The sequence below is a fragment of the Vollenhovia emeryi genome, unplaced genomic scaffold (genome assembly GCF_000949405.1).
Source record: "Vollenhovia emeryi isolate VEMERY1.0 unplaced genomic scaffold, V.emery_V1.0 DF939183.1, whole genome shotgun sequence".
Lineage (NCBI taxonomy): Eukaryota > Metazoa > Arthropoda > Insecta > Hymenoptera > Formicidae > Vollenhovia > Vollenhovia emeryi.
The window spans coordinates 1,103,521-1,128,350 of NW_011967183.1; the positions used below are offsets into that span (position 1 = coordinate 1,103,521).

Here is a 24,830-nt window from a genome sequence, read left to right on the forward strand (position 1 = left end):
TTTAAACCTCGAAGAATCGTGGAATAGGGGCGGAAGGGAAGAATACGTTCGTTTTGATCTCCGCCCGCCTAATTCGTGCAACGCCATGATCGTGTAAACGCGTGCATGCACACTAGAAATTACCGATGCCTTCCCATATGAATTTAGGCACAATTAACACGTTTATACATTTTCAATATACATACATGGAAAATGTATATGTGTTTACCTATGCCTAAATTCATATGGGAAGGCATCGGTGATTCCTAGTCTACATAGAACGATCGCACCTCAATTCTGTGATGTATAATTTCTTGCGGTGCGATTTTTATATGCAACTTTAACCGTTGTTTATTAGGAAATAAATTTATCTTGTATAATATAAAATGTCAATTTCTCTCCATTATTACTATGCTCTTTATTGCCCGAAAGATGATTTTATATAAAGAGATAATGCGAGAAATGAGTATCGCTCATGGTTTGATAACGATAAATTATTAAAGCATGGAGATCTCTTTAAGTTGCCAGTAATAGGTAACAATAATCAAGCTTTTTAGTCGACATTAACCGGCCAGTGTTTTGATACAGAAAATTTATTGCAAAGTCCAGATTCAAACTCTGGCTGAGGTATTTTTCGCAATAAATTTAATGTCGACTAAAAACCTCCCAGTTTAAATAATTTAATCAAAACTGATTAAAATAATTTAGTCGTTTATACAACAATACAAACGTGTTGCAAAAATGTTTCATATATACATATATTTCAGTTTAATGAATTAATTACTGCGCGAGGCTGGTCTATTACATTTGTCGTACGACATTCAAGCGCGTTGCTTGCCTACAGAATAGAAAAGTTGTCGAGTCGCTGGAAATTTTCTAGCTTGTAACCGATCAACACGCTTAAGAAATTTGTCGTACGACAAATATAATACTAGCCTAAAAGTTACGTATGTTAGAGATTTTTGTCTAGCTTTTTTTTTAAACTTACCCTTTTATGGAAACGCCTTTCAATCGTTAGGATACATCAGCGTGATATTTCTAAAAATTCCTTAATTTTTGTCTAACCATTACTATAGGTTTACTGTAGAGGTTTGTTTTCTGTTCCTGCACTGGTCAACTAGTGCAGTAAGCTAGAATGAGACAAAATATGCTTGTTCTACTCTAATTTATTTCGGCAATAAACAGAAAACAAGCCTTAGGTCATATCAGCTGCTTTCCTTTTGCACTCAAGTGATACTGAGTGACTCAGTATGTGTGATCGTGTGCAAAAACTCAGTTAAATCTGGTTGAATCTCACTTCTCAAAAATCAAAAGGAACATGTGCATTCAACTGAGTTATGACGTCACAAGTGGGATTTATCTGAACAGACCAAAGGTATGTGTTCTTTTTAGCCGAACTTGCTGCACCAGTTGAACTAAAAAGAACAGACCCAAGAACTCGAGAATGCAGCGCGTGAAAGTCAGGTGAAAGGTTCGACGATTGAGAAAAATAGTGATATCATGCATCAATGAACGAAAGGATATTTATATTAGGAAATATTGAATATGAAGATAGTAATTGACGAAAAATATTATTGTGTCTATTTTAGCACCGACGAAGCGAAGACTAGTAAGATTGGGAAATATTGAGGTTATGTATCGTTGGGTGTGAAACGCGGAAGGACAGAAAGTTACTCGAGAAATAATATCGAAACAAGAAAAAGAACAACTTGAACGTTTTATATTGATAAATTGACGAGAAAAACATGGGTGATGGATTTGAAGAACTTTCGCACGACGCGAATATAATTGCCAGACTGAAGCAGTTCAGCGAGGCAGCTTTCAAAATTCAGGATATGGTTGAATTGGCCAACAATCCTTCGCTATTCGATAAGCTTTCCAATGCAGATAAAGTTAAATATAACTTGCTGTTATCCTACAGTCTCAATAGTTTGTTCTGGATGTACTTGAGAGCCGAAGGTACGTGATAATTAGAATTTTCCAAATAACGAATTTGATTGGTCAATTTCCTTATGCATTTGCAATCAAATTTGTTATGCATATACTTATGCACTTACGCATAAGTGTGTGCTCCTCGCTAATTAATTTTTGCGAATGTACGTATAGGGATCGATCCATCGAAGCACCGAATCAGAGCAGAAAACGAGAGATTGAAGAGATCAATGGTACGAGCGAAACAAATCAGTGATAAGAATATACTTATGCCACGTATCAACAAAGATGCCGCCAGGAAATTTGTGAGAAATAGCTTGTGGGAATTGAAACAAAAAGGTCACAAGAACACGGAGAAGATTGACAAGTCTAAAAATTCGCCACCTACATGAAAATTCCATTATACATATACTTGACGTTTATATAAAATATTAAATCCTTATATGCGTTTAATATTTAAGAAATACAATTCTACGACATTTAGATGATCAATTTGATAGTATTCTTCAGGCAAATGCAACGAAAACCGAATGACGTAACGATTTACCATTACCTATTCTGATTTAAAAGCATTTCGTGACAAATCTATAGCACTTTTGAAAATTGCAAAGCGTAATCTTATGTTAATTTCTCGAGGATGCTGTCACTTTCCTTATCTATTCGTGGTAGGAAAATTATACCTTGCTTTATTATAACATGTGAACCGGATGGACGGGCCATTTCCGTCGCCTCATGTGTACCGTGCGTGAATAGCAAGGTATCCGTCGTTGCAACCAAAACGATCCAAGTACCGCGCGCTTGTGCTCGGCCAATCATTACATCTGTTCTTTACAGTTGCACCAACTGCACTAAATCAGAATCTTTCTCATTTCAACGTGGATGGAGAAAGAGATTAACTCTCAACTAGTGCAGACAGTTGTGCTATAAAGGACAGATCGTCGACACGGTGCTTGGGAGAGTCGCTTTCTGACGCATGCGCGTTCAAGCAGCAGTTTCATGCTTCTTGTGTTTTTTTACTGATTCTTTTAGCAACATTTGGATCCATATTGCAGAAATATGGAACGACTTGTTTACCTCTTAAAGATTTTGACGCAACTCCTGTAGAAGCATCAAAATAGAGTTCCTGCAGGACCCATACAAATTCTAATTTGATACCGCACTGATGCTACACTTGAATGCGCATGCGCGAGAAAGCAACTCTCCTAACAACACTGCTTCCTGCTGCTCGACGCGAGCTCCGCGCGAACAGAAACGGAGCAAGTCGCGAGCGAGCGCGAGCGAACGTTTCTCCGCTTGTAACCAACACCGTCGGCACGATGGCAGCTCAGTGGATTCGCACAGCAGTAAGTAGGCGTCGTATCGCGCCGTCCGCGAAATTACCCAAGGAGAACTGTCGTCACACTGCCCAATTACCCCGCCCGCCTCTACGTCCTATCCCCGAGCAAGGTTAGAACTCCTCGAGGATCACGTCTCGAACGTACCATTCTCCATCTCGCCCTCTTACGTCTCCGTTACGTCTACTACCCTCTCTCTCTCTTTCCACGCGTCTATCTTCGTCGTTGTTTCTCCGCGATATAGTCTAATGTTCTAATTCCGTCCGGCTGCCCGTTTTCCGTCTTTACGACCTTCTCCGCGGTGGGAAACCGGATATTCTAATTGGTGTAATTTCGTTTCGAGTCGTTTCGAAATTGTCTCCGCGGTGGTCAGGTCGGCGTCTACAGTGGAATTTTTCAGACGTAAGATTGAAGAGAGTGACTTATGTCACAATTGAATGCGAGAATTGACCATTTTCTGAAATCTTGCGTCTTAAAGATGATCGTGGACGCCGAGTTTCGTACACCGTGGCACGGATAGTCCGATCGTCTTTCTAAACCGTATGTCGATGCCAATAGATCTCTTCGAGAATCACCGGTGCGCGACTCTACAGCAGCAAGGTACACAAATGCACCCTCATTCCCGGGGATGGTATCGGACCCGAAATCTCCGCTGCCGTGCAAAAGATCTTCGACGCTGCCAAGGTGAGATACACTCGCGTTTTGGCTCAGGCTTACGGCACGCGATACCATTTTCCTACTCTGGATCGCTTACGAGAACCAATAAATATGCAGAGTTTCAGATCAAGTGACTTCAAGCTAAATCCTGATTGGCTCCCACAAGCGATTCATTGGGAACAATAGTATCGCGTGCCGTTCACTTAACGCGATAAGATTAACCGACTTTTTCTAGTTGCCACCATGCACTTCTCGAATAATCGCATCCTGCAAGGTCCTCCGACTTGTTTCAACGCTTTTCTTCTACCCCCCCCCCCCCCCCATTCTTGTACAAGTCGAGTCAATAGTAAACTAATTGAATGTATTTTTCTAGTTTTTCAATGAATGAAAAATTATTAACAAATTTTTTGTCACCATGTATAGTCTAACCTAACCCTAACCTGGGGCAATTAATCTTTTGTCACTGTAACTGGAATATTCAGAATGACTAATTACATGTTACTTTGTTTTCTTTCATTTAAGTTGTATACAGAGTTGGAAGAGGAGACATTTCTTTCTATTGGTTAAAAACAGCTTTCTTCACTAGTGGTTAGCTTACGATAATCAGAAGGCTTAAATTGCGTAATACCATTACCCAATTCATAATATCTGTTTTAATAGTGTGCACATTTGATATTCTTATCTGGACGCGTCCTTGGTATAAATACATTGATGTGTGAATATTACATAGAACATGTGGGTATAACTTGGACTGGTGAGTTCTGGATACTAAAGAAGAAAAAGTGTCCATACAAACGTCTGTCCTATCTCATCCTGTTTCCGAGTCGCACAACCGTTTCTATCTTTCGATAGATATTTGATAGATGATGTACGATAATTTTGAAAGGATCAGAAGGTCAATTGTAAGATGTCTAGAGGTTTGTTTTCGAGTCGAAAGTAGTCACTTGGAGCAGTTTCTGTAAAGACAAGCAAACAACTGATACAAACACGGATGTAACTTGGAAACGAGATAAGATAGGACAAACGTTTATTCTTGTCTTGGTTTTACTATCTGGAATCCATCGGTAAAGTTATTTCAACTTTTAAGACTTCTTTTTATCTTTTACGACATTGTTTTCTCAATTTATCTGAAAAAAACCAGGTGCCGATAGAATGGGAATCAGTCGATGTAACACCGGTAAAGGGTCCGGATGGCAGGTTTGGTATACCACAAGCGGCCATCGATTCTGTCAATAGGAATAAAATCGGTCTTAAGGGACCGCTCATGACTCCAATTGGGAAAGGTCACAGATCACTCAATCTTGCGCTGAGAAAGTAAGCATCTTGGAATCATGTGCAGTCAAGCGTAATTTCCATTAATTCCGCGAGATAAATTTGTACAACAGCGCAGCTGTCTAAAGTAACGCATGCTTACATAACATAACATAACCATAGTTGTGACGATAAGCCCGGGCGAGCGCTCCTTTGCTTTTACGCTGCTTCCCTCGCCAGGCAACATACATGCGTCTCGCTCCGCCTAAACGTTGGCAAATATTTACAGGGAATTTAATTTGTACGCCAATGTACGACCATGCCTATCCTTGGAGGGGTACAAGACGCTGTACGATAATGTTGACGTCGTCACTATCAGAGAAAATACGGAAGGTGAATACTCGGGTATAGAGCACGAGATCGTAGAAGGCGTCGTACAATCGATCAAGTTGATCACGGAGGAGGCCTCTCGCAGAGTAGCAGAATTTGCTTTCCAATATGCCACGGACAACAATAGAAAGAAAGTACGTGGAGATGTTGACCTTCGTATTTGAATTAATGTCGTATCTAATGACGCTGACTAAAATCGACTTGTAGGTTACCGCTGTACATAAAGCTAATATCATGAGGATGTCGGACGGCTTGTTCCTGAGGTGTTGTCGAGAAGCCGCGCAAAAGTTTCCATCTGTCAAATTCGAGGAGAGGTATCTGGATACAGTTTGCCTAAACATGGTGCAGGATCCGAGTCAATACGACGTGCTTGTCATGCCTAACTTGTACGGCGATATTTTGTCTGACTTGTGCGCTGGACTCGTCGGAGGCCTCGGTCTCACGCCAAGCGGTAACATTGGTCTGAACGGAGCCTTGTTTGAATCGGTACATTGTTGTAATGTAAACTTTACATCAATTGTTTTTTACATTTACTTTACGCAACATCTGATTGGTACAGGTACATGGAACGGCGCCCGATATTGCCGGCCAAGATAAGGCGAACCCCACGGCGTTATTGCTCTCCGCGGTGATGATGCTCAAATATATGGGCCTGGGCAGTCACGCCAAGATCATCGAACGCGCTGCTTACGACACTATCAAGGAAGCCAAGTATCTGACCGGTGATTTAGGCGGCACTGCAAAGTGCAGCGAGTATACAAATGAAATTTGTAAGAGGGTTACTGCGCAAACTAAATAAAAAGGACAGATACTTGGTTGAAATGCCCAGATTTCAACTGCCAAATACTCGTAGAATCCGTGCGTCCGCCATCAAGGGACCGCTATTTTCTACCATTCGCACGCAGTTTCGGGTGTGTGCGTCTCCATTGTAAATTTACAATTGGAATGAGTATCTCAGTCCTCCATATGAGTGCGCATGTAGATTATTTTCTCTTCCTAGGTAGAGTACTCTCTCGATTTGACTTGCATAATTTGACTCGATTTCAATGATTTCTCATACGAAACGTCATTTACTTTTGTTTATAACACAATCATAAACGTACGTCACCATTTCTGTCGACCGCATCGATTACTTTGCTTCTGTATATACATATGATCAATATAACAACTGTTCAGAGATAAGGTCTCGGTAGAGATTGTAATTAGCTATGTAAATTAAATAGTAGGAACGCTGTACCATAATTTTAAATAAAATTGTTATGCGAGACGTGTGTCTTACAGTTAGATTAATTGTAAGAATAGTTGAAAATATCGAAATTGCGCAGTATTACGAAAAAATAAAGGTTTACGAATTTAACACCTGACCGCATTTACAGTTCATTCTATTACGTTACAAATTATGCCGATCCTTGCATTGTAAATGGGTGTGCTTGTACGTAAAATTTTAATTTTATACGTAGCGAGTAATAATTTTCGAAGAAGGCGATCGCGAGAAGACGACGATATCTACGGCAAGTCCTCTCGATCGTTCTTTGTAGCAACATTGCGAAGAGGTGCGTCGCTCTTCTCTTTCCCCCTCGCAGAGTGTTGCGTTATAGTATACTCATCCCGCGAGCACTTGATATAACTCCCCCCCCCCCCCTACTCTCCCTCGCTCTCGTCGCTCTCCGGTACGCGGTGGGATGCGGCGCTCAGGAAAATTCTCAAGTATGAGAAAAGTTGCCGGCTATATTTCACCGGTGGGGCTGGAAACGGCTAAGGAAAAGGACGGGACGAGACGAGGAGGGGACCAAGTGTCATCTTCGCCGCTCGTTAATTTCTTCCGTGATTTATCGCGATCCGCCGGGAGTGAGTAATGACTAACTTCCCCGTTCAAAAATTTAAATATTATATTTTCCTTCGGACCGAGATACGGCGTCGCTCTGCTTTTTCACGTGGTAGGTATAACATTTAAATCAAAGTGTGCCATTGCGAGTTGAATCGAAACGTCGCGAATCGCGATAAAGATTGCTTACTGTTAGTAGAGTATCGCGACGACGAGACAGGGTTATCGTCGAAATATTCCGCTGCGCATTTCGCAGCGCGGATCGTTTGATATATTTTTTTTTACGTCCAGAAACGACGTATCTCACGTGTTATCGATCCCCAACTGCGCGACATATGACATTAAATGTGTTAAAATGCGTTTGAAAACACTCAATAGCGGCGGGATTGATAAACCCTTGTCATAACACGCTCTTGTCTGCGCGATAACGGCTGTAACGGCGATGCTAACGAGTGTCTACGAGGCTGCGCGACAGTGCGAGTCGATGCAAGAAGCGCGATGTGCATAGGCGGGGTAGTTGCACAAAGTGCGGAAATGCATATTCAACGGGGCACGAGGCACGAGGGCACGGGGCACCACCAAACGCACGCACACACACACATGAGGAGCGCGTGCGTGCGCGCCATCCTAGTCATAGGAATAATAAAAATTCGAGGGTTGAAATTATTTAGATTTATGCCCGCTCTCTTGTCGTCGTGCCGTCGCGCCGGTGACGAGGCGCGATTCGATTCCGGGGAACAAATTTCATGCATTATTCAGGATCCGGGTCCGAGCGATGCAACCGCCCCGGACCCCGGACCAGCGGATCGCGATGGAAGCGATCCTCTCTCGGGGGAAAAAAAAGTCCCTTTTTAATCTCTCGTCGCGCCCCAATAACGTCTACCTCTCTCTCCTCTAAGGAGCGTAAGACACGAGAGAGCGGGTTACCTTACAACGATACACGTACGTTTCCTCGCGAGACGTTTATCTAAGAGATTCGACAAGTGTCGTCGGCAACATTTTAATCCCGCCCACGTAAGAACGTGACGCACGTGTAATTAATTGTTTCTATGCACGACGATAATCGCCTTATCCGCGAATTAGCGAGTACAACATATGTCGGCACACTGAAAACTTTTCTTCCATTATCCTCGCGGACGTTTGGCGCGTAGCATCTTCAGTTGGAATATTACTATCGGATATGAGGAACGTTATTCTCTTTGCGATCGCCGTCTCTGTCGCCAACTATGCCGACGGCAGAGTTTATTACCTGGAGAATCTCGACGATTTCGGTGCGCGAAGCAACGACGCGATCTATCCGATGGTGGAACAGCAGGCTTCTCGCGATCTCGACCTGGCTTTCTCCGCGGGAGATCCCCTCGATCGCGAGAACGTCGTATCCCCGGGCAGAAAGGTCAGTCAAGTTTTGGGAAATAAACTCGAGAATCTCAAAGCCTTGTGTCCAAGTCAATTGACTTGCATCTTTTACGGAAGAGCTGTTGTTGGACACAAGGCTTAAAAGAATGTCGACATCGAATTCTCACTGGGATGTATTTATATTTATATCATCTGGACAGCGAGTGAAAATTTATGTCTCGACTTGATCAGATATACACCGTCGTCGCGCCGGAAAAGCCGTATGTCGAGTCGAACAGGGACGCGGATCGACCGGTCGCGTACTACAGATTAACCGAACCGGCCACCAGAAGAGGCAACTTGGACGACGTTATCCTCGTTCCGCAAGGAGGGCGGAAATTGATGAAGCTCAACGGGAACAACAAGGGCGAAGTGATCTTGGAGCTTCGCGTCATAGCTAATCACGATAGCGCGTAACTCGCGCATTAAAATGAAGCTTTCGTCGATGCACGAGGAAGCGCCAGCCGATAAGAAACGAACGTGATGCAGTTAAATCCCATTGCTTTTATTACGTTCAACTTACATAACAACGAGTACTTTCTATCGATACATATAGATACATCGGGATACTATTATAATTACTATTTACAGTGCATATCACATGTCGAACTCGCATCCAAGCGAATTTCAGCGCCGATCGAGTTCTTCATTCTCGCCAAGAACCGAGACTCGTAGCTTCTCCTTCGACTGTTTAGAATGTATGAAATCAATTCGTGCACGAATGAAAGAAAGATTTCAGAGAAAATGTAACGGTAGTCTTACAAACATCTTCAATGAACAGCGCGATAAATTGCCGTTTGGAAATATACAAGAAATACTTGTTGGCGCGAGAAAGAAAGGGAAGACATTTCGGCTAAAATCCAATTCAAAGCGAATCGTCACACGGAAATGTAAGACACAGTCTGGCGAGTCCTATCTTGTCTGAGGTACTATATTACGGCGAAAGAATATACCGTCGCGAGCGTGCTTTCGGAGGTGTTACACGAGAGAATGCGAATAATAACAACACTACTACTATTTTAGCGATTAAAGTGGAAGGACCGTCCGACGCGCCGTCCTTTGCACAAATTGCGTGTGTTACAGATAAGTTATTCCGTTACTTGTGGCGTCTGCTCGGTCGACGAGTCGTCCTTCGGTTCTTTCACATAGTCCACCACTAGTTCGAGACCGATCAGAGCTCGCAAATCCTTTCTCTCCTCTTCGGAATTTGTCGTCGTACTGCCGGGATCCTCTACCTTCGCAGTGTCCTCGCCAGCTTGAAAAACCATCGCGATATTACGAATGTTTTATCGCAGCCGTGTACGTCTCTTTAAAATAGCCGAGAGAACGTCTGGTAATATCTCGGAATATCACGCTCAAAACTGCACGTAGCAATTCTACGCGTCAGTTGTAAAATATGGATAGCTAATATCTCGCTACAGTGCCTATTGTATTAGGTGCGACAGCAAACCGTTTGCTGTGCTTTACAAGTTTATAGTTATGGCAGCAAAACATTTTTAGCAAATCACGATTAGAGCTGTGGTAGCGAAAATTTTCTTTTCAGTGCAGACGAGCAAGAACAATGAGAGAGGAGTATGCTTTTCACAATCTCAATGACGAGCGCCGATGTAAAGATAATTTCTGTCATCTTGCCGAAAATACTTGGAAACGTCATCGCCGATCAAGCAAAATATAGACAAATTCTGATGCCAACCGAGTTGGCGAAGATTAAGAAAGCAGCGATTGTAATTGAAGATAAAAAATGCCGCGACGTCCTCTTACCTTGCTGCATTTCCTTGGAATTCTCCTCGTTCTCCATCGACAGGTCCGTTCTGGAGGTCTTGATCCGCTGAATGTCCTGGTATGTTTTCATGAGGTGCTTCAAAATGTAATTGGTACCCTGCGTATTCTCCACGTCCGGATTCTTCGACGTCGTGACCTCGTCGCGGGTAAGATTCAACGGGCGATTACCGCACTCCTTGGACTGCGGGACGCTGAAGGCCGAGCAATGTTTGCTCTTGAAAGACAGCTGCCGCTCACTGGCGTGCTTGCGATCCCAAATGTGCCCGGAGACACGCAAGTCGATGAAAAAGTGCAGAGGATCAATGCCGGGATAGGATTGCGGCATCGGGTACGGCGGGTACCAGAGGGGCCCGGGTAGAAATTCCGCCGGAGTGGACACGCCGCCGGGCAGAGCGAAGCCTTTCACTCCCTGAAGTACGCCCTCGCACCCTCTAGTCGGCATGCCGGGCAAGAAGGGGCCTACCCGCGACAAGTCCAATTTTTTCTGCTCCGACACCTGCAGAGGGGACACCTCCTGACCGAGCGCGATGCTCTTGGAACGATCCTCGTAACTCCTGCCGCCGTCGAAATTGCAATTCCTACCGCCGTTGCGGTCCAACTGCTGCGAATCCTCCGGCTTGACCTTCCGTGTTTCTCCGCCAGGGAATACGTTCTCCGGCGGCTGCTCCAAGTGTCGCGGTCGTTCGTCGAAGAAATTCTTGGTCCCGTGCTGACGCGGAAACTCGGTCTTGTTCTCGTCGATCGGTTTAAGGATGTCGTCGCCAAAGTTGGGCTTCTGATCGAACGTCGCGCCGACTTTGTTCTCCAACGTGTCGAGATAGGCGTCAGATCGCTTGCCGTCGTTCTCCAGACGAGTCTCCGGCAGTACCTGAGCCGGCGGCTGCTGCTGCTGTTGCTGCTGCTGCTGCGCCGTGGAGTGATAGTACTTTTCCGAATGCTGGTGATAATGGTGATGATGGTGATGATGATGCGGCCGTTCCTTCGTCGTGAGCTCCAATGGCCTGTCTCGAGCGTCTCGCCAGGATCGCTTGCGGCGTCGTGGCGCGTTCGCCGTACCGCCGCCACCACCACCGCCGCCGCCGCTACCGTTACCAGTCGACGATGCCTCCGTTTTGGCCTGCACGAAGGAGCGCAACATTTCGCTGAAGAAGAAGCTGTGAGGCGTCAGCGGCACATTGTACAGATACGGAGGAGTGGCCGCCAGTAGACGAGAAACGAGATCTCCACCCGACAGGGAAGCCGGGGTCTTCAGCGTCGACGGGTCGCCCGTGGTCGTCGTCATTTTCTCGGCTGTTTCGATAAAAGAAAAGCTTTTTCGTAATTGTGTTAGATTATCGCCGGATACTTGGATTAACTTCAATTTAAGTGATAATTTGGTCTTGTCGCAAAAATCTCATTACCTAATTCGAAGCGACCGCCATCTTACCATCTCTGCGTATCTTTTTATTTCACAAAATTGAGCGAAGCTTATTCTCGCCAGTGGTAATTAAACAAAGGAAACTTTTTTTAAGTTTCGACCTCTTTATCGAGTCTTTTTCAAGTGCAACCTGGAAACCAATAATCAGAGCATTTAAGATTAAGATTATACTTTCCAGATTGTACTTGAAAAGGACCCGATAAAGAGGTCGAAACGTTGTGACTTAAATAAAGATCACTTTTCTTGCCAGTCTGGTCGACTTTAAAAAAATTTTCCCTTTTTTTATTTTACTCTGCTACAAATTGTACAGGTCTACGATGCGCGCGATCAGCGAACTTTACAGTCGTAGACTTTGATCATAGCTTTAATTCTACCATTTTTATCCTGTTACTTCTCATACGTGTTTTGTTTGATAGTCTCTGCGGAGATTTACAAGAATCTTGACGAGTTGTGTGAAAGGCGGATTTTCGTATTGTATTTTTCCAGTTAAGTATAATCGTGAATATCCTGCCAGCGACGTAAGGTAGCGCGTCGTTTGGCGATGTAACGAGTGTGTACGGTACTCGCGTACAGGCACGATCCGCCGATGTGGAAGTGAGCTACTATTGTCTTCTGAAATTAATTGAATGGCACCCGGTCTTAAGTCTGAGACCAAGGAAGAGCGGAATCTACGGTGGGGCGGGATGAACTAGTCGGGTATCGCGTCATCCATTAAGGAATACTAATTTCTGTCAAGTACACGTTCGCTTTCGCCCGAGTGTGAGAATTTCCGCCAAGTTATCGGGAATTTCTCGTGCAAATTCGTTCACGCAGAAATTTTAATTGATATCCCGCTCATCGTTTTGTCTTTCCGCAAGTTCTTGCATTGTAAATGGCTATTGAAAAAGAACCATTATCTCGTCGATGTGCATCTACGTATGATATTGTTGTATCACGTAAGTCTTTTTCGTTGATTTTTACAAAAGGAATGTCTACACACACACACATATATATATGTATATATATGCGAAAAAAATCATTATTTTAAAAAACAATGCGAGGAGATTTTCGGCTCCTCAGTTTTTTAGACGAGAATGTTGCAGATCGCGACAAATGAGCTCTCGTGATGCAGCAACCATACAGTCATCGAAGAAATATTTCTTCGTAGCAAAGAGCAGAGGTTTCTGAAAAGATTTCAATGCGGAAAGACCAAAGAGCAGCGGGGCGGGAAAGCGGAGAGAGAGCGAGAGAGAGAGAGAGAAAGAGGAGATCTGTATCCGCGCGTTCGCGCGTACAGAGAGAGAGAGAGAGAGAGAGAGAGAGAGGGGGGGGGTCGGGCATTGTTTCGGTCCATTGTTTCCCAAACAAACGGCGTCCACGTTGTTTCGTCAGGAGATATTATGTTCAGCCAGACAGGCAGGACGAACGGGAAATGGACTGCTGTCAGTTTTACTCTTCGTGATAAATACCCGCTGCCGCCACCGCTGCCGCCATAATTCCACTCGTCCGTATTGCGCGATTCACGTCCAAGTTATAGTTGCGATGACAAGACCGCGCTTCTTTTGACATATAAAAAATGTTGTCAAAGTCGCCTCAACTCGACGAAATGTTGAATTATAAAATCCAAGTTATTGATATCGCGATAATTAAAATTTGTGTTACTTTCATCATAAATTTTCCTGGAAAGAATTGTATTCGGGTATTCCCGGTCTCACGACGATCACGCGAGAAGCGTTCGCCCGGAGGAAATCCTGCGGGGGGGGCGAAGACGATTTTTTTCTCGCGCGGAGACTCGTTTAAGGGACAATGGTAGCAGCTGGAGAGCCATTTGAAAGATCGTAAAGAGACTTTACGGGACGGCTTTATATTATTATTCCGCTCGAGGCGAGCGAGGCGATGGAGCGCGCGCGCGCGGTCGCGGATCACTTGGACGTCACCGTCGTCACCGCCGTCGCCGTCGCCGTCGCCGTGGAGAGACGATCTCGATTTCACGCGGCGCGCGAGGGAAGGCCGGTTTACGATTCATAAGACAACTCGGCGGATTGAATTAAGCTCGCTCGCGCTGCGGCAGCTGCCAGAGTGCCAGTCCCGTCCGCCACCGGGCGGGCGGCGCGAATCTGCATAATCCCGTTCGCGTCGACGATTCTAATTGGCGGATTGTTTCAATCTCTGTCGCTGCGAATATTTGCATTCGCGCTGCTCTACCTCCCTCGGCCTGCCGCCCTCGTTCCCGCCCCCGCCCCCGCTCCGTACCCTTCGCCGTCACCCTCTCCTAAACTCTGATCCCGCATCTTTCTCTCTCTTCGTCCTCGTCTCTTCTTTCTACTCCTGTAACCTCCTTTCGGCCTTCATTTTATCGTCACTATCTCCGTCGCGAGATGCAAAGCGTATCGAATAAAATGAACCACACGCACACACACACACGAGCGCGCGCGCGCGTGCTTCTTGTTTGATTTTTATTCAACTTGATCATATCTTTCTCTCCTTTTACCGTATTATCTTTCACATTCGTACGTGCGGTCTGTCTGTCACTTTGATCGACGTGATTAGATATTTTTTATTGAATAATCTTTCTATGTCAATTAGACATTTGTTTAAGATTTAGTTAAGACATAGGAAAAATGTGTAGACTTTTCTTGTGTACAATTATTATCGTTATTATTATTATTGCCACAATCGCCAGTAGCATTCGTATTTAGTAGTATTTGCCTCCTCACTAGCACAGAGTGATAGAGTTTTCCCATAAAATTGTAAAAGAAATATTTTTCTACAATTGCCGTCGTCCAATTTGCGGCGGCAGCTTCATTTCGCGTCGTTAGATATCGCATAGATGTGCGCTTCTTTCGCCCTCAAGGCAGCTTTCGATGCTTTTGTTCGCTAACCATTTTCACATATTTTTTTTACAGTTATCTGGCCCAAAAGCATTGTTTGAAAGAGTATTCTGAACAGATTCCTCGTTTTACGTATATTTTCATCGAAGAATGTCCTCAGGAATATCAGTCTATTTAAGAACCCGTTATCTTGAAATCGCCAATCTTGTCGAAATCGAAAAATAATTTCAAAATAAGCAGCTGGTTCAATTAATTGCACCGCGTCATACAATGTCTAAAGCAAGCTCAAATCTCGTATCTTTTTGCGCCGATTATCTTGGCGCTCCAAAGTCGCGCCTTCAATTTTTCTTCGAAAAGAGATGTGCGATTCTTTTACCACTCACATAAATATTTTTATCACCGAGCGTTCTCGCGGCGAGCTCTCGTCCTCACTTTGCATAAGGAGAAAAAGCCGTCGTTCATAGCGGAATCTGGGCTTTTTTACGGTTGAACTCTCTGCGTAATTCAAACGTCCTATTCTCCGTGTCGCACGAAGGGACACGCTCGTCGAATGACTCCCGGACTTATCTCGCGCCCCCAAGAAACGAGTCACTTTCCACCATTTTCTACTATCGCTGCTATTATTATTATTCATTCAACGTTATTTGTTTAGCAGTCATCGATCAATTTCCACGAGTACAAAATGCCGACCATCCCTAAATGATATCCTATTGATATAAAATAGAGAATATAAAAATTGCAGAGATGTATCAAGAGTTGTAAAAGTGTACAAAAAGTCGGGAGAATGTTATTCTCCAGAAGAGACAGCGCCGATTAAAATATCGTTAAATGCCGTTGAATCAAAGATCAAGTCTCGTCGCGAATTGTGGGAACCGATAACGGCCTCTATCATAGATCACACAGATGCGATGCCCAAGCAAAAGTATGAAAGAATGCAGCGCGATTGTTACGCGATGAAAGTTATTGCGCGGTAATCACGTTAATTGCGTTATATTCTTGTAGAGGAAAAGAAAACAAGGTGTTTGCGGAATTGAGCGTTTCGATTGTCATGCAGATGCGATATACACGGCGGGCGGTTAACGGGAAGCACATGGAATAGCCATCGGTTAAGCGGCACAATCGCGACATCATTAGTGGCGCGACAGAGAATCACGTCGCTTCGCGAGTAAGTAAGAAGTAAGTTACTTTCAAAGTAAATTATTATTAAATAAAATAGAAACGATTTGTCAATTGTCAATAAGACAAATAAAGAAGAGCGCGGTCCTCTCTCTCTCTCTCTCTCTCGTCGCACTCACCTGTACGCGCTTAGATGCGACGACGCGACGGCGAGCGGCGGGATCCTCAAAGTTGTGGAGGCGCTTCGCAAAGGACGATCCAGCGGTCAGGCGGGACGACGATCTATGGATCCCAGAGCTGGTCGGCACGGGGTTCGTCGCGTGCCGCTAGCCGTGGCGGCAAATGAGATAATAATCGGAGGACTCAGTCACTCGTCGTCGACGGCTGCGTGGCAGCCGGGATGGTTGTTCGGCGATGGTGCGGTGGCGGCAGCGGTGACGGTGCTGGCGGCGGTGGGGGTTGTATTCCATCCCTTGGCGACCGTCGGCGACGAGGGTGCGAGAGAGCAACGGGGAGTTCCGCTGCCTGCCGAAGAGCGCGCGAGGGACGTAGAGGACGAAGCGAACGCGAGCGAGCGCGGGGGGGAGAGGGGGCGAGAGAGGTAGTGGAGGAGCAGAAGGAGGAGGAAGCGGAGGAGGAGGGCTAGGAGGCGGGAGGGTGGTGGTTTTTGAGATGATCCGGCCAATCTGCGCATCATTTCCCCGACGCACCCCCCCGCGCCGAGCCGCGCGCGTAGCGGCAAACCGGCGCGGATTCCGCACCGCCGCAAGCAGCGTGGAAGCCCTGTTGAATGCCACATTTCGAGGCAAAGACGAAGTGGGAGAGGGAGGAAGCGAGGGAGGGACCGCGGGCGTTCGCGGCGCGAAGAATGGAACGGGAGCGAGATAGAGACGGATAGAGAGAGGAGGGCGGCACTAAAAAGTGAAGAGGGAAGGAGAGGCTACCGTGCTGGCGAGCGGCGAGCGGCGAGCGGTAGCCCTGCCGGGGGAGGGAAAAAAAAAGTGGAAAACAGATATACGCGAGGAGGAATCTTTCTCCCCGGCGGCGCACCGCGACGTGTCTCTTCGACGAGGGGTACGTATGTACGTGTTTACACGTCGCGAAGGGATCCGATCGGGCATGCCTCCGTCTCTAAAGCCGGATGGAATTGGAAAAACTCGCCGTTACGCGGTATGCAGTTTGCCACCAATCTTCCGCCGCGCTGTAAACAATCGGAGGAACCCGGTATCTCGCAGGTAGGATAAGATTTTCACCATCGCGCCGTCGGTTCCCTTACATTCGCTCAAATCAGTTTTCTAGGAACAAACAGCGAGAAGCCCTTCTCTTCCCTCAAATCCTCTCCTACGTTTTATTAGAGAACCAAAATTTCTTGTACAAATAACTTTACGAGACAGGTCGAGTCGCGTGTACAGATTAAAGACTCGATCTCTCTTACGTGGCAGCGAGAAGAAGATATCGCGGGAGGAGAATGGATCCCTCGCGCGCGTCGACATTCTAAATTTCGTAATAATATCGATCACGGCCCAATTCTTCACGCTTGATTTAGATGTTAAAGGATATCAGGGCTTCCCTCGGTGCGTTACGTGCGCGCGACAGAGATACACGGCGGTGATGCACGAGCGACGTACTTTTCAATAGGTAGGAGAATCGCGCATGCATGAGCGAGTATAATACAGCTCAGCTCCGTCAAATTCGCTGGAGATGGAAAGAATATAGCCGCCGCACTCAATATCTGCGAGATTTCTAAACATTTTCTCCGTCAAATAAATGCCAAATCATTTCTTTTTCTCTAAATAAATATCGAACACTCTGCCGGACAAATGACGATGTCATGGAAACCCCATACATAATTTTAGAATACACGTTTCCTGTGCGGTAATCGGGCCTTTTTTCATGTTCCGCAATGATAATCTCAAACTAACCGGAAGTTTAAAAAATTATTTCGTGGCGCGCGCGAGTCCGCATACGGTGATGGACAGAATGATTGCGACACTTTTTTCATGAGTTTAGGAACGTGCATTTATATTAAGATTCAAATCTTCTTTGAGAAATATTTTACTCGATGGTCATTTTGAATCTATTTTTCGAGCTTCGAAACTTATAAAGAAAGTGTACAGTGATGGACAGAATGGTTGCGACACATTTTTTAAATTATTTTAAGAACGCGCGTTTAGAGTCAGGGGTTTATGTTCCAAAACATTTTCTATGAGGAAAATTTTACTTGAGAAATAAATCAGAAGCGCTCAAAGTGGTTTCTGAATGAAGAAGATTTTGAAACGTAACCCTCGATCTAAATGCATGTTTCTAAACTCATGAAAAAAGGTGCCGCAACCATTCTGTCAATCCAAGTAAATAATTTCGTTTTTAATCTTTCTTATTTTCATTGCGCATATAAGAGAAATATGCGCGATACGTGTAAATTATTCCGATAACATTGTCGAGCGTTTTTCTCCGAAGACGGTAATTAGTTGTTTTGCAAGGTGCGAGCGGTCGATTAATGGGAGGAAGATAAATAATGCGCCAAAAGTTTATCGCGGCGCGTTGCGCGCATTTATTATTTACCGAGACTTTTCCTGCGGCGCGCAGTCGCGCTCTCTTTGCCCGATACAGAGACTGGATGACCACTTACGTCACACCGTACGTGAAACGATGCTAATTGGTCCACCGCGAGGGGTAGCAACGCGTGAAAGCGCTCGCTCGTACCACTCATCGCGCCCATCGCCCATCGCCCAAGTCGGCGCGGCGCTCCGTTTCTACCCTTCGCCCCCTCTCGCCCCCCTCTCGTCCCCTCTCCCACTCGTCGGCCGATTCGACGTCGACGAGGACAGGATAAATCCGTGCACGCACCGCCGACACGTTCCGCTCGTTAATTATGTAAAGAATTTCTCAAAGTTGTCTCTCTCGCGCATATCGCGTCTGCCGCTAAACACATGGCACGGTTCGTCGGATTCTGAGTTTTACCTTTTCGATATCAACCGACATTATCGCGAGTAAAAAATTATGCGCGAATAAAAACGCCGTTATTAGAAATGGAGAAGGATATGGAAAATGAAACCCGAATCTTTTATTCGAGATTTCAGACGCGTTTGAAAATACGAAATCATTTTAGATCATACAGCTACCATATCTTTCCATTGTTTTCATGCGGCATCATCACTTATCCGTGATGAATCGTGCCACCAGTTGCGGACAGATTGTATATTTCTATAAATAGTTTGTATGTCAAGTGCATTTCGAATCACTTTTCCTCCGACGTGCCGCGTACGTTCTTTCGACGATGAATAACTCTGAATAAATTAGGGGAGAAGGATATGAACTTTGGGAGCGGCTTACAGCGCGGCGATTCGAAATCGCTGCTCCCGAGAGAGAGAGAGAGAGAGAGACAGAGAAACGGCAGGAAGAATGAGAGGAAAGGGGGCGTCGTGAGTCCGCGGAGAGACAACCCGTCCTTCGCGGGCGAGCACCCTAAATTTCAATCGACGATTCGACCGAGGCACCGAGAGTCTCTTCTGGCTCTTGGAGCTCGAGTACCCGAGATAGCACGAAGGAGAGGAAGAAAGAGAGAGAGAGCGCGCGAGCGCGCAGGGGAAACAATTTACCCGAAATTCGCCTCGTCGCGCGTTCGGCGACTGGATACACTCTTATTTGTCCCCGCGGCAATCTGTCCCCGACTGCAACCCTTCTCCCAGCTTTCTCCATACCACCGCTACCGCCATCGCCACCACCACACCTTTTCGGTCGGCCCCTGCAACCCCAATCTGCTCCCTTTCCGCATTCCCCAACGCCGCCACCGCCGCCGCCGTGCAACGCGGCCTCCGATATCAGCCGTCTTCTCTCGCAGCGAGGAGAGCGCGAAACCGCCAAGTCTCACGGGAATTTTAAACACCGGCGATTCGTCAGCGCTCCTCCTTTTTCTTCCTCCGTCCTCTTTCTCCTGCCGCCCAGTCTCGGTAGGCGGAATTGGAGAGTGCCTCTCACCGATATGGGTGCTCGGTACAATGCAGTTACAGCTAGATCTCTCCGCTATCTCCGCCCTCCGATTCCTCCTACCGCGTCACTCGTGGCGTGCGAAAATCGAGGACATCATTGGGCCGCTTCCGCCCGATAACGCTGTCTTTCAAGGACGCGGCGTCGCGTCCCCGCAGCTCCGATCGTCCAAAGTCCGCGATCGTTCGTTCCGTAACCCCCTCGGCAATTAATCCGAGCTTAGCGAGCCACGATTCAACGAGGGTGATTCCGCATTATTCCGTAATAATGTGCATTTAACGACCAGCTCTTGTAAATTAGAAACTCTGTTAAATATCTCTTAATTAAACGACGTTCCTCGCGTAAATCTTCCCTCGTGTCGAAGGGCTCGACGAGATGAGCAAGAGAACTATAAGTATAAGCAGCAAGAATTTCAGCTTTGTGTTTGAATTATCGCAACACATTCGCGAGGCTCAGTTCGAAAGTGACATCGCCTCGTCGCTATTATATGTACATAGATACGCATATCTGGAGAGGCTCTCGATTCTCGGTCGGGCGCGCGAGCCGGCTGACGGCCGCGCGCTCGTTTAATCGAGATTTATTCTCGTTGTTGCGCATCTGTCGCTTCGCGCGCACCGAGGGCGCGTAAAAGAGGCGCGTGGGAGGGAGAGGAGGAGGAGGAGGAGGAGGAGGAGGAGGCGGTTTAAGAGAAAAGGGTGAGAGATGAGGAATCACTCGAGTCGCGCGCTCGCAGTGAGAGCTCACAGCGGGATGCGTAATATTCCCGGGAAGTAAAGCTCCCGAGAATTTCAAGTCCTCCCCTGCTCTCTCCCACTTCCGCACCCACTTGCTTCTCACGTCCCCTCCTTCCCCGTCTCCATCTACCACTCGTCCTCTCTCGCGGCAGGCAGAACGGTAGGATAGAGAGTGGCGGCCGCCCCTCCGACTACGAAGGGATGCAAATAACTGGTGATAACAACAGATAGCTCTGCTGTACGGTACGCCTGCCTGGAGCCTGTGCCGTGGCGTGTGGGTGACTGCGACGATGGTAGTGGTCGCTGATGGTTTGGGTTTTGACGAGAGGTAGGGGGTGGCGTAAGAGAACCAAGCGAAAACGGGGGCAACAGCGAGAGACACGAGAGAGAGAGAGAGAAAAAGAGCGGGGAGGGAGAGGAACGGGAGAATCAAGCTTGAAGAGTAGGCCAGGGGGAGAGTTGAGGGAACAGGCAGGCCAGGCCACGCAAGCAGCAAGCAGGCAGGCAGGCAGGCAGGCAGGCAAGCAGGAAGCGTAGAGCCACGGAAGAGAAGAGGTAGAGCGCGACGTGATGGCGGCGGCGGCAGCATCGAAGGGGGTGTCGAGGGGGTGACAACAGAGACCGGATGGAAAGCAGAGTAGATGGAAGAGTGGTAGTCTCTCTGCCACCGTCTCTGTCGGTCCGTCGTTCCAATCGTGTCTGTCTCTCGCGCTCTCTCTCTCCTCCTCCTCCTCCTCCGTCCAACTGTATATGTACGAGTCGGGTAGAAGGGTGCGAATTGGAGCGATGAGGACGAATCGTCACGCGAGAGAAGGAGAGAGAAAGGCAAAAGAGGGGGGGTCTTACCCCCTGCGGGGGTGGCCGCAACCGTGGGCTCGTCGAGGGGGAGAGGCAGAGGGTGCTGGGGGACGTCACTCGCTGTCGCATCGAGCGCGAGCGATGAGTGGCGCGCGCTCGCTCGTCTTTTGTTTGCGATACGATGCGACTGCCAGCCTGGTGACAGCGATGACGTGGTGCGGCGTCGGGGGACGCGACGGGGCGGTTTAGGGAGGCGAGGGGAATGGTAGCGGCAAGGGGGACGCGCGCGCGCGCCACTGGAAGGGGGCAAAAGCGCCTCGCGGGGGTGGAGGACGGGGGTGGATGGAACGAGCCTGGGTGAGAATCATAGAGCTACGCTACACTTAACGCGACCCACGCGCACGCACGCACGCACGTACGTATCGTGTGCGCGACACACGCGCCGGTGTGGCCGTAAGCCTCCTCCTACGGTCCTACCGCGCGTTTCCCATATTGGGTCCTTGTCGACAGGTTGCCGGATACGCGTCCTGCGAATCCGCTTTGCCCTCCGGTGCGAGAGACGCGATGAGCTCGAAGCCGCTTCGAACCATCGCGATCCTTAAATGTCACCAATGGACCGCGTTTATCCAGATGGTACACGACGAAACGGAAACTCGTTCTTACGTTCTCTCCGCACATTCAACAGTTGTAAATGATTCGAATTCGAATTCGGCGAACGTTCCAATCGAAAGTCGGATCCTCGCAAAATCTGTTTAGAGAGTTTAACCATTATCTACGCGTGAAGCTAGTATCGCAATTTCAACAAACAAACTTTCAACAACTCGATACATTCGAGAAAATAAAGATAGGAGACGCTACCACCTCTTCGCATCTCGTGTTAACGTTACGTATAGATCAATCTAATAGAAAATAAAACGTTTCATGTTCCACCGTGAAAGAATTCTTCACTTTCGAAAGTATCCAACGAACAGAGGTGTCGCGTCCCAGAAATAATAAATTACGATCTAATCTGACGTTAATCAACCGGACAAACATTTTTCATGGATATCTGGCAAAGTTTTGTCGCAAGTGTGCGTTTTAATTGACCAAGCAGTAGTGTAGATAATTCGGAGCGTCGCGGCGCCGCGATAGACTTTCGGAGAACTTGGTGCATCCAAACGAACACGGAAGCTTTATCGCGGCGAGTTTTCGAGAGAGTTTTCGAAATATTCGCGGCCGCGCGAAATATTTGCATCCACTCGCCCTCCAAGTACGCGACTGAGGTCTCATAGTGCACCGTGTCAGAAAATCTCTCTCTTTTTTTTGCGGAAATAAAGCGCAACTGTGAACGATAGACGTCGCGCGCACGTGAACGCCTCGCGATTTAATATTCATTCGCCAAGTATTCAAATAGCACGTACATACGTGGATTTCGCCGAAAGAGAATTTTCCCCGATAGTCGAACCGTCGATGTATCTACGATACACACCGATTTACACCGGTTAGTTTTGAAATCCGTCATTTATCTGGGACGAGATATAATTTCTATTCAGATTAAACGTAAAATGAGTTCTTTTCATAAAAAAAACAACAGAATGTTCTTTTCACGCGACGAGAGAGTACGAATTAGAATACACGATACTCGTGTATGGATATTAAATTTGTGCCCGCCTGTTTCGGAATAAAGATTCATCCGTTCTCTCGAAACGTGTCCGCTCGATAACGTAATTCACATTTTACGCACGGCGAGAAAGAATCTCGATGGAATATTCGCGGGAAGGTAGAATATCACGTATGAAATAACAGCCGCAACCGCGGTGGCTGAAAGGAGGCGAAGTAAGTTCGAGATGACAGAGTGGGGTCGCGGAGGATAACTCGGGTCTCGACCGGAGCTGCTTTTGACACGAATACGTTTACGCGATCTCGCGTGGCCTCTCGTTTCTCAGGACGCCGTGCGAACATTGCCGTCCTTGTCTCTCTCTTACCCTCCAATCCTTTTCCTTTCCTTCGCGGGCAGTAGTGCATCCAACAGAATTTATCGAAACGTCTAGAATATTTCTTTTCGATAATTGAGCGTTTTATTAACAACAATCCTCCAATTAGGAAATTTATCGAATTACAGAAGTAAGCAGCGATGCTTACAAAGGCGTATTGTCGAAATTTACAGAAGCTCTAATGAATTTCTGGAAGAAACGCAAAACGGCGGTAGACGGGAGAAAATGTGTAAAAAGTGGAATGTTATATTATATTTATCCGTAACGATCTGCCGTTTCGGTCGAACAGCAGAGAGAATTAATTGGACGTCGGCATTAATAAATTTTGCGGCGCGGCACAGTGATGCATAGCTCGATAGCGACTTCCGGTGACACGATGACGAGCATAACTCAAAAGACGCATTTAATGCGGGGACAATTAAACGCGATCCCCTTCCTCGGTGTGCCGCTTCCCGGACGGTAAGTTATCCCCAAAGTTTCCGAACTTGGTCGCGCAAACAACTTTAATTAAATATCTACCGTCGCGGTGTGCGGGTGTGCGGCTGTGCGGCTGTGCGGCGGCTGTGTGCGACCTCGTGTTACGTGTACGCGCGCGGGCGTGTGCGTACGCGCGAGGAGAGGGCGAATCCGCGGACTGATGATATAATTCCCGTTTGATTGTCTTTTCGGGGGTGCGCACCGCCCCTCCCGGGGAGGGGGCGAGCCCTCTTCCCTCCACGTCGCCACGACGAATATATAAACGAAAATGAATAATGGAGGGTGCACATTAATCGCGCCGTATCGGCGAGGGCGGCGGGGGACTGGGAGAAAGAAGGCAGGAATCCGCGCTGTATGTACCATTTTCTAATTGTGTCCGTCGTTACACGCATCGGCCTCTGTTAATTACGACTCTCCGGCGAATTCGGGAATCGCGCGCCCGATGCAACGCGATCTCCCCTTTCCGTCCGCAAAAAGATCTCTGTAACGAGCGGATTTTCTATTAATTATATTTGCACGCCGCCAAATGTCAATGAGAAAAACGATCGATTGAAGTACGCTGAAAATTCTATCTTTCACGTAACACTTGACGCACAAATGTGTATCAAGGACGCGCGTCTCTGGACCGTTTAGTTACCTTCGCACGTGCAAAATTAACAAGAAAGTATATATAGTAATCGTCAGTAGTTATATATATAATTGACAAAAAAGAATCATTAAACGACTTTAGACTGGCAGGTGGTTTAACTTGTTCCGATGTTAAATACTACTTCGTCATTGTTAATGTGATAAAAGGCGTTGATAAGGACAGCGTCTTTAGTCTTTTTAACATTAACAAAACTGACCGAGTAAATTAGGAAAAAATTAACGGATCTTATCGAATCTCTATTTCGCTCCCTTTCCTCCTCTCGACGTTTTCAAACGAGAGGGAAGATTCGAGACGTACGATCGCGTTCGTAGGAAAGACTCGGAT

At 46.7% G+C, this 24,830-nt stretch overlaps 4 protein-coding genes across 7 annotated transcripts; 3 read left to right on the top strand and 1 right to left on the bottom strand.

The window, feature by feature from the left end:
- The first annotated feature begins 1,351 nt into the window (after nt 1-1,351).
- On the top strand, nt 1,352-2,403 carry LOC105562842 (nuclear nucleic acid-binding protein C1D-like). 3 transcript variants are annotated; one of them, XM_012013951.1, is made up of 3 exons: nt 1,352-1,443; nt 1,569-1,938; nt 2,086-2,403. In XM_012013951.1, exons 2-3 carry the CDS (start codon nt 1,725-1,727, stop codon nt 2,301-2,303), a joined length of 432 nt encoding a protein of 143 aa, XP_011869341.1. In that variant the 5' UTR covers nt 1,352-1,443; nt 1,569-1,724; the 3' UTR covers nt 2,304-2,403. The 3 variants fall into 3 exon arrangements, with proteins under 3 accessions (XP_011869341.1, XP_011869340.1, XP_011869339.1); XM_012013950.1 differs by having other exon boundaries at nt 1,356-1,450; XM_012013949.1 differs by lacking the exon at nt 1,352-1,443 and having other exon boundaries at nt 1,457-1,938.
- A 711-nt stretch (nt 2,404-3,114) lies between these two features.
- Nucleotides 3,115-6,905, top strand: LOC105562845 (probable isocitrate dehydrogenase [NAD] subunit alpha, mitochondrial). The gene is made up of 6 exons (XM_012013956.1): nt 3,115-3,254; nt 3,804-3,929; nt 5,044-5,216; nt 5,443-5,677; nt 5,751-6,029; nt 6,103-6,905. The coding sequence occupies exons 1-6, from the start codon at nt 3,228-3,230 to the stop codon at nt 6,340-6,342; spliced, it is 1,080 nt and encodes a 359-aa protein (XP_011869346.1). The 5' UTR covers nt 3,115-3,227; the 3' UTR covers nt 6,343-6,905.
- A 1,265-nt stretch (nt 6,906-8,170) lies between these two features.
- LOC105562844 lies at nt 8,171-9,191 on the top strand. 2 transcript variants are annotated; one of them, XM_012013955.1, is made up of 3 exons: nt 8,171-8,382; nt 8,520-8,761; nt 8,956-9,191. In XM_012013955.1, exons 2-3 carry the CDS (start codon nt 8,549-8,551, stop codon nt 9,178-9,180), a joined length of 438 nt encoding a protein of 145 aa, XP_011869345.1. In that variant the 5' UTR covers nt 8,171-8,382; nt 8,520-8,548; the 3' UTR covers nt 9,181-9,191. The 2 variants fall into 2 exon arrangements, with proteins under 2 accessions (XP_011869345.1, XP_011869344.1); XM_012013954.1 differs by having other exon boundaries at nt 8,171-8,761.
- A 56-nt stretch (nt 9,192-9,247) lies between these two features.
- LOC105562843 lies at nt 9,248-16,365 on the bottom strand. Its single transcript, XM_012013953.1, has 4 exons — nt 16,068-16,365; nt 10,525-11,835; nt 9,864-10,018; nt 9,248-9,450 (listed from the first exon to the last, which is right to left on the bottom strand). The coding sequence occupies exons 2-4, from the start codon at nt 11,825-11,827 to the stop codon at nt 9,391-9,393; spliced, it is 1,518 nt and encodes a 505-aa protein (XP_011869343.1). The 5' UTR covers nt 11,828-11,835; nt 16,068-16,365; the 3' UTR covers nt 9,248-9,390.
- Nucleotides 16,366-24,830: the final 8,465 nt, after the last annotated feature.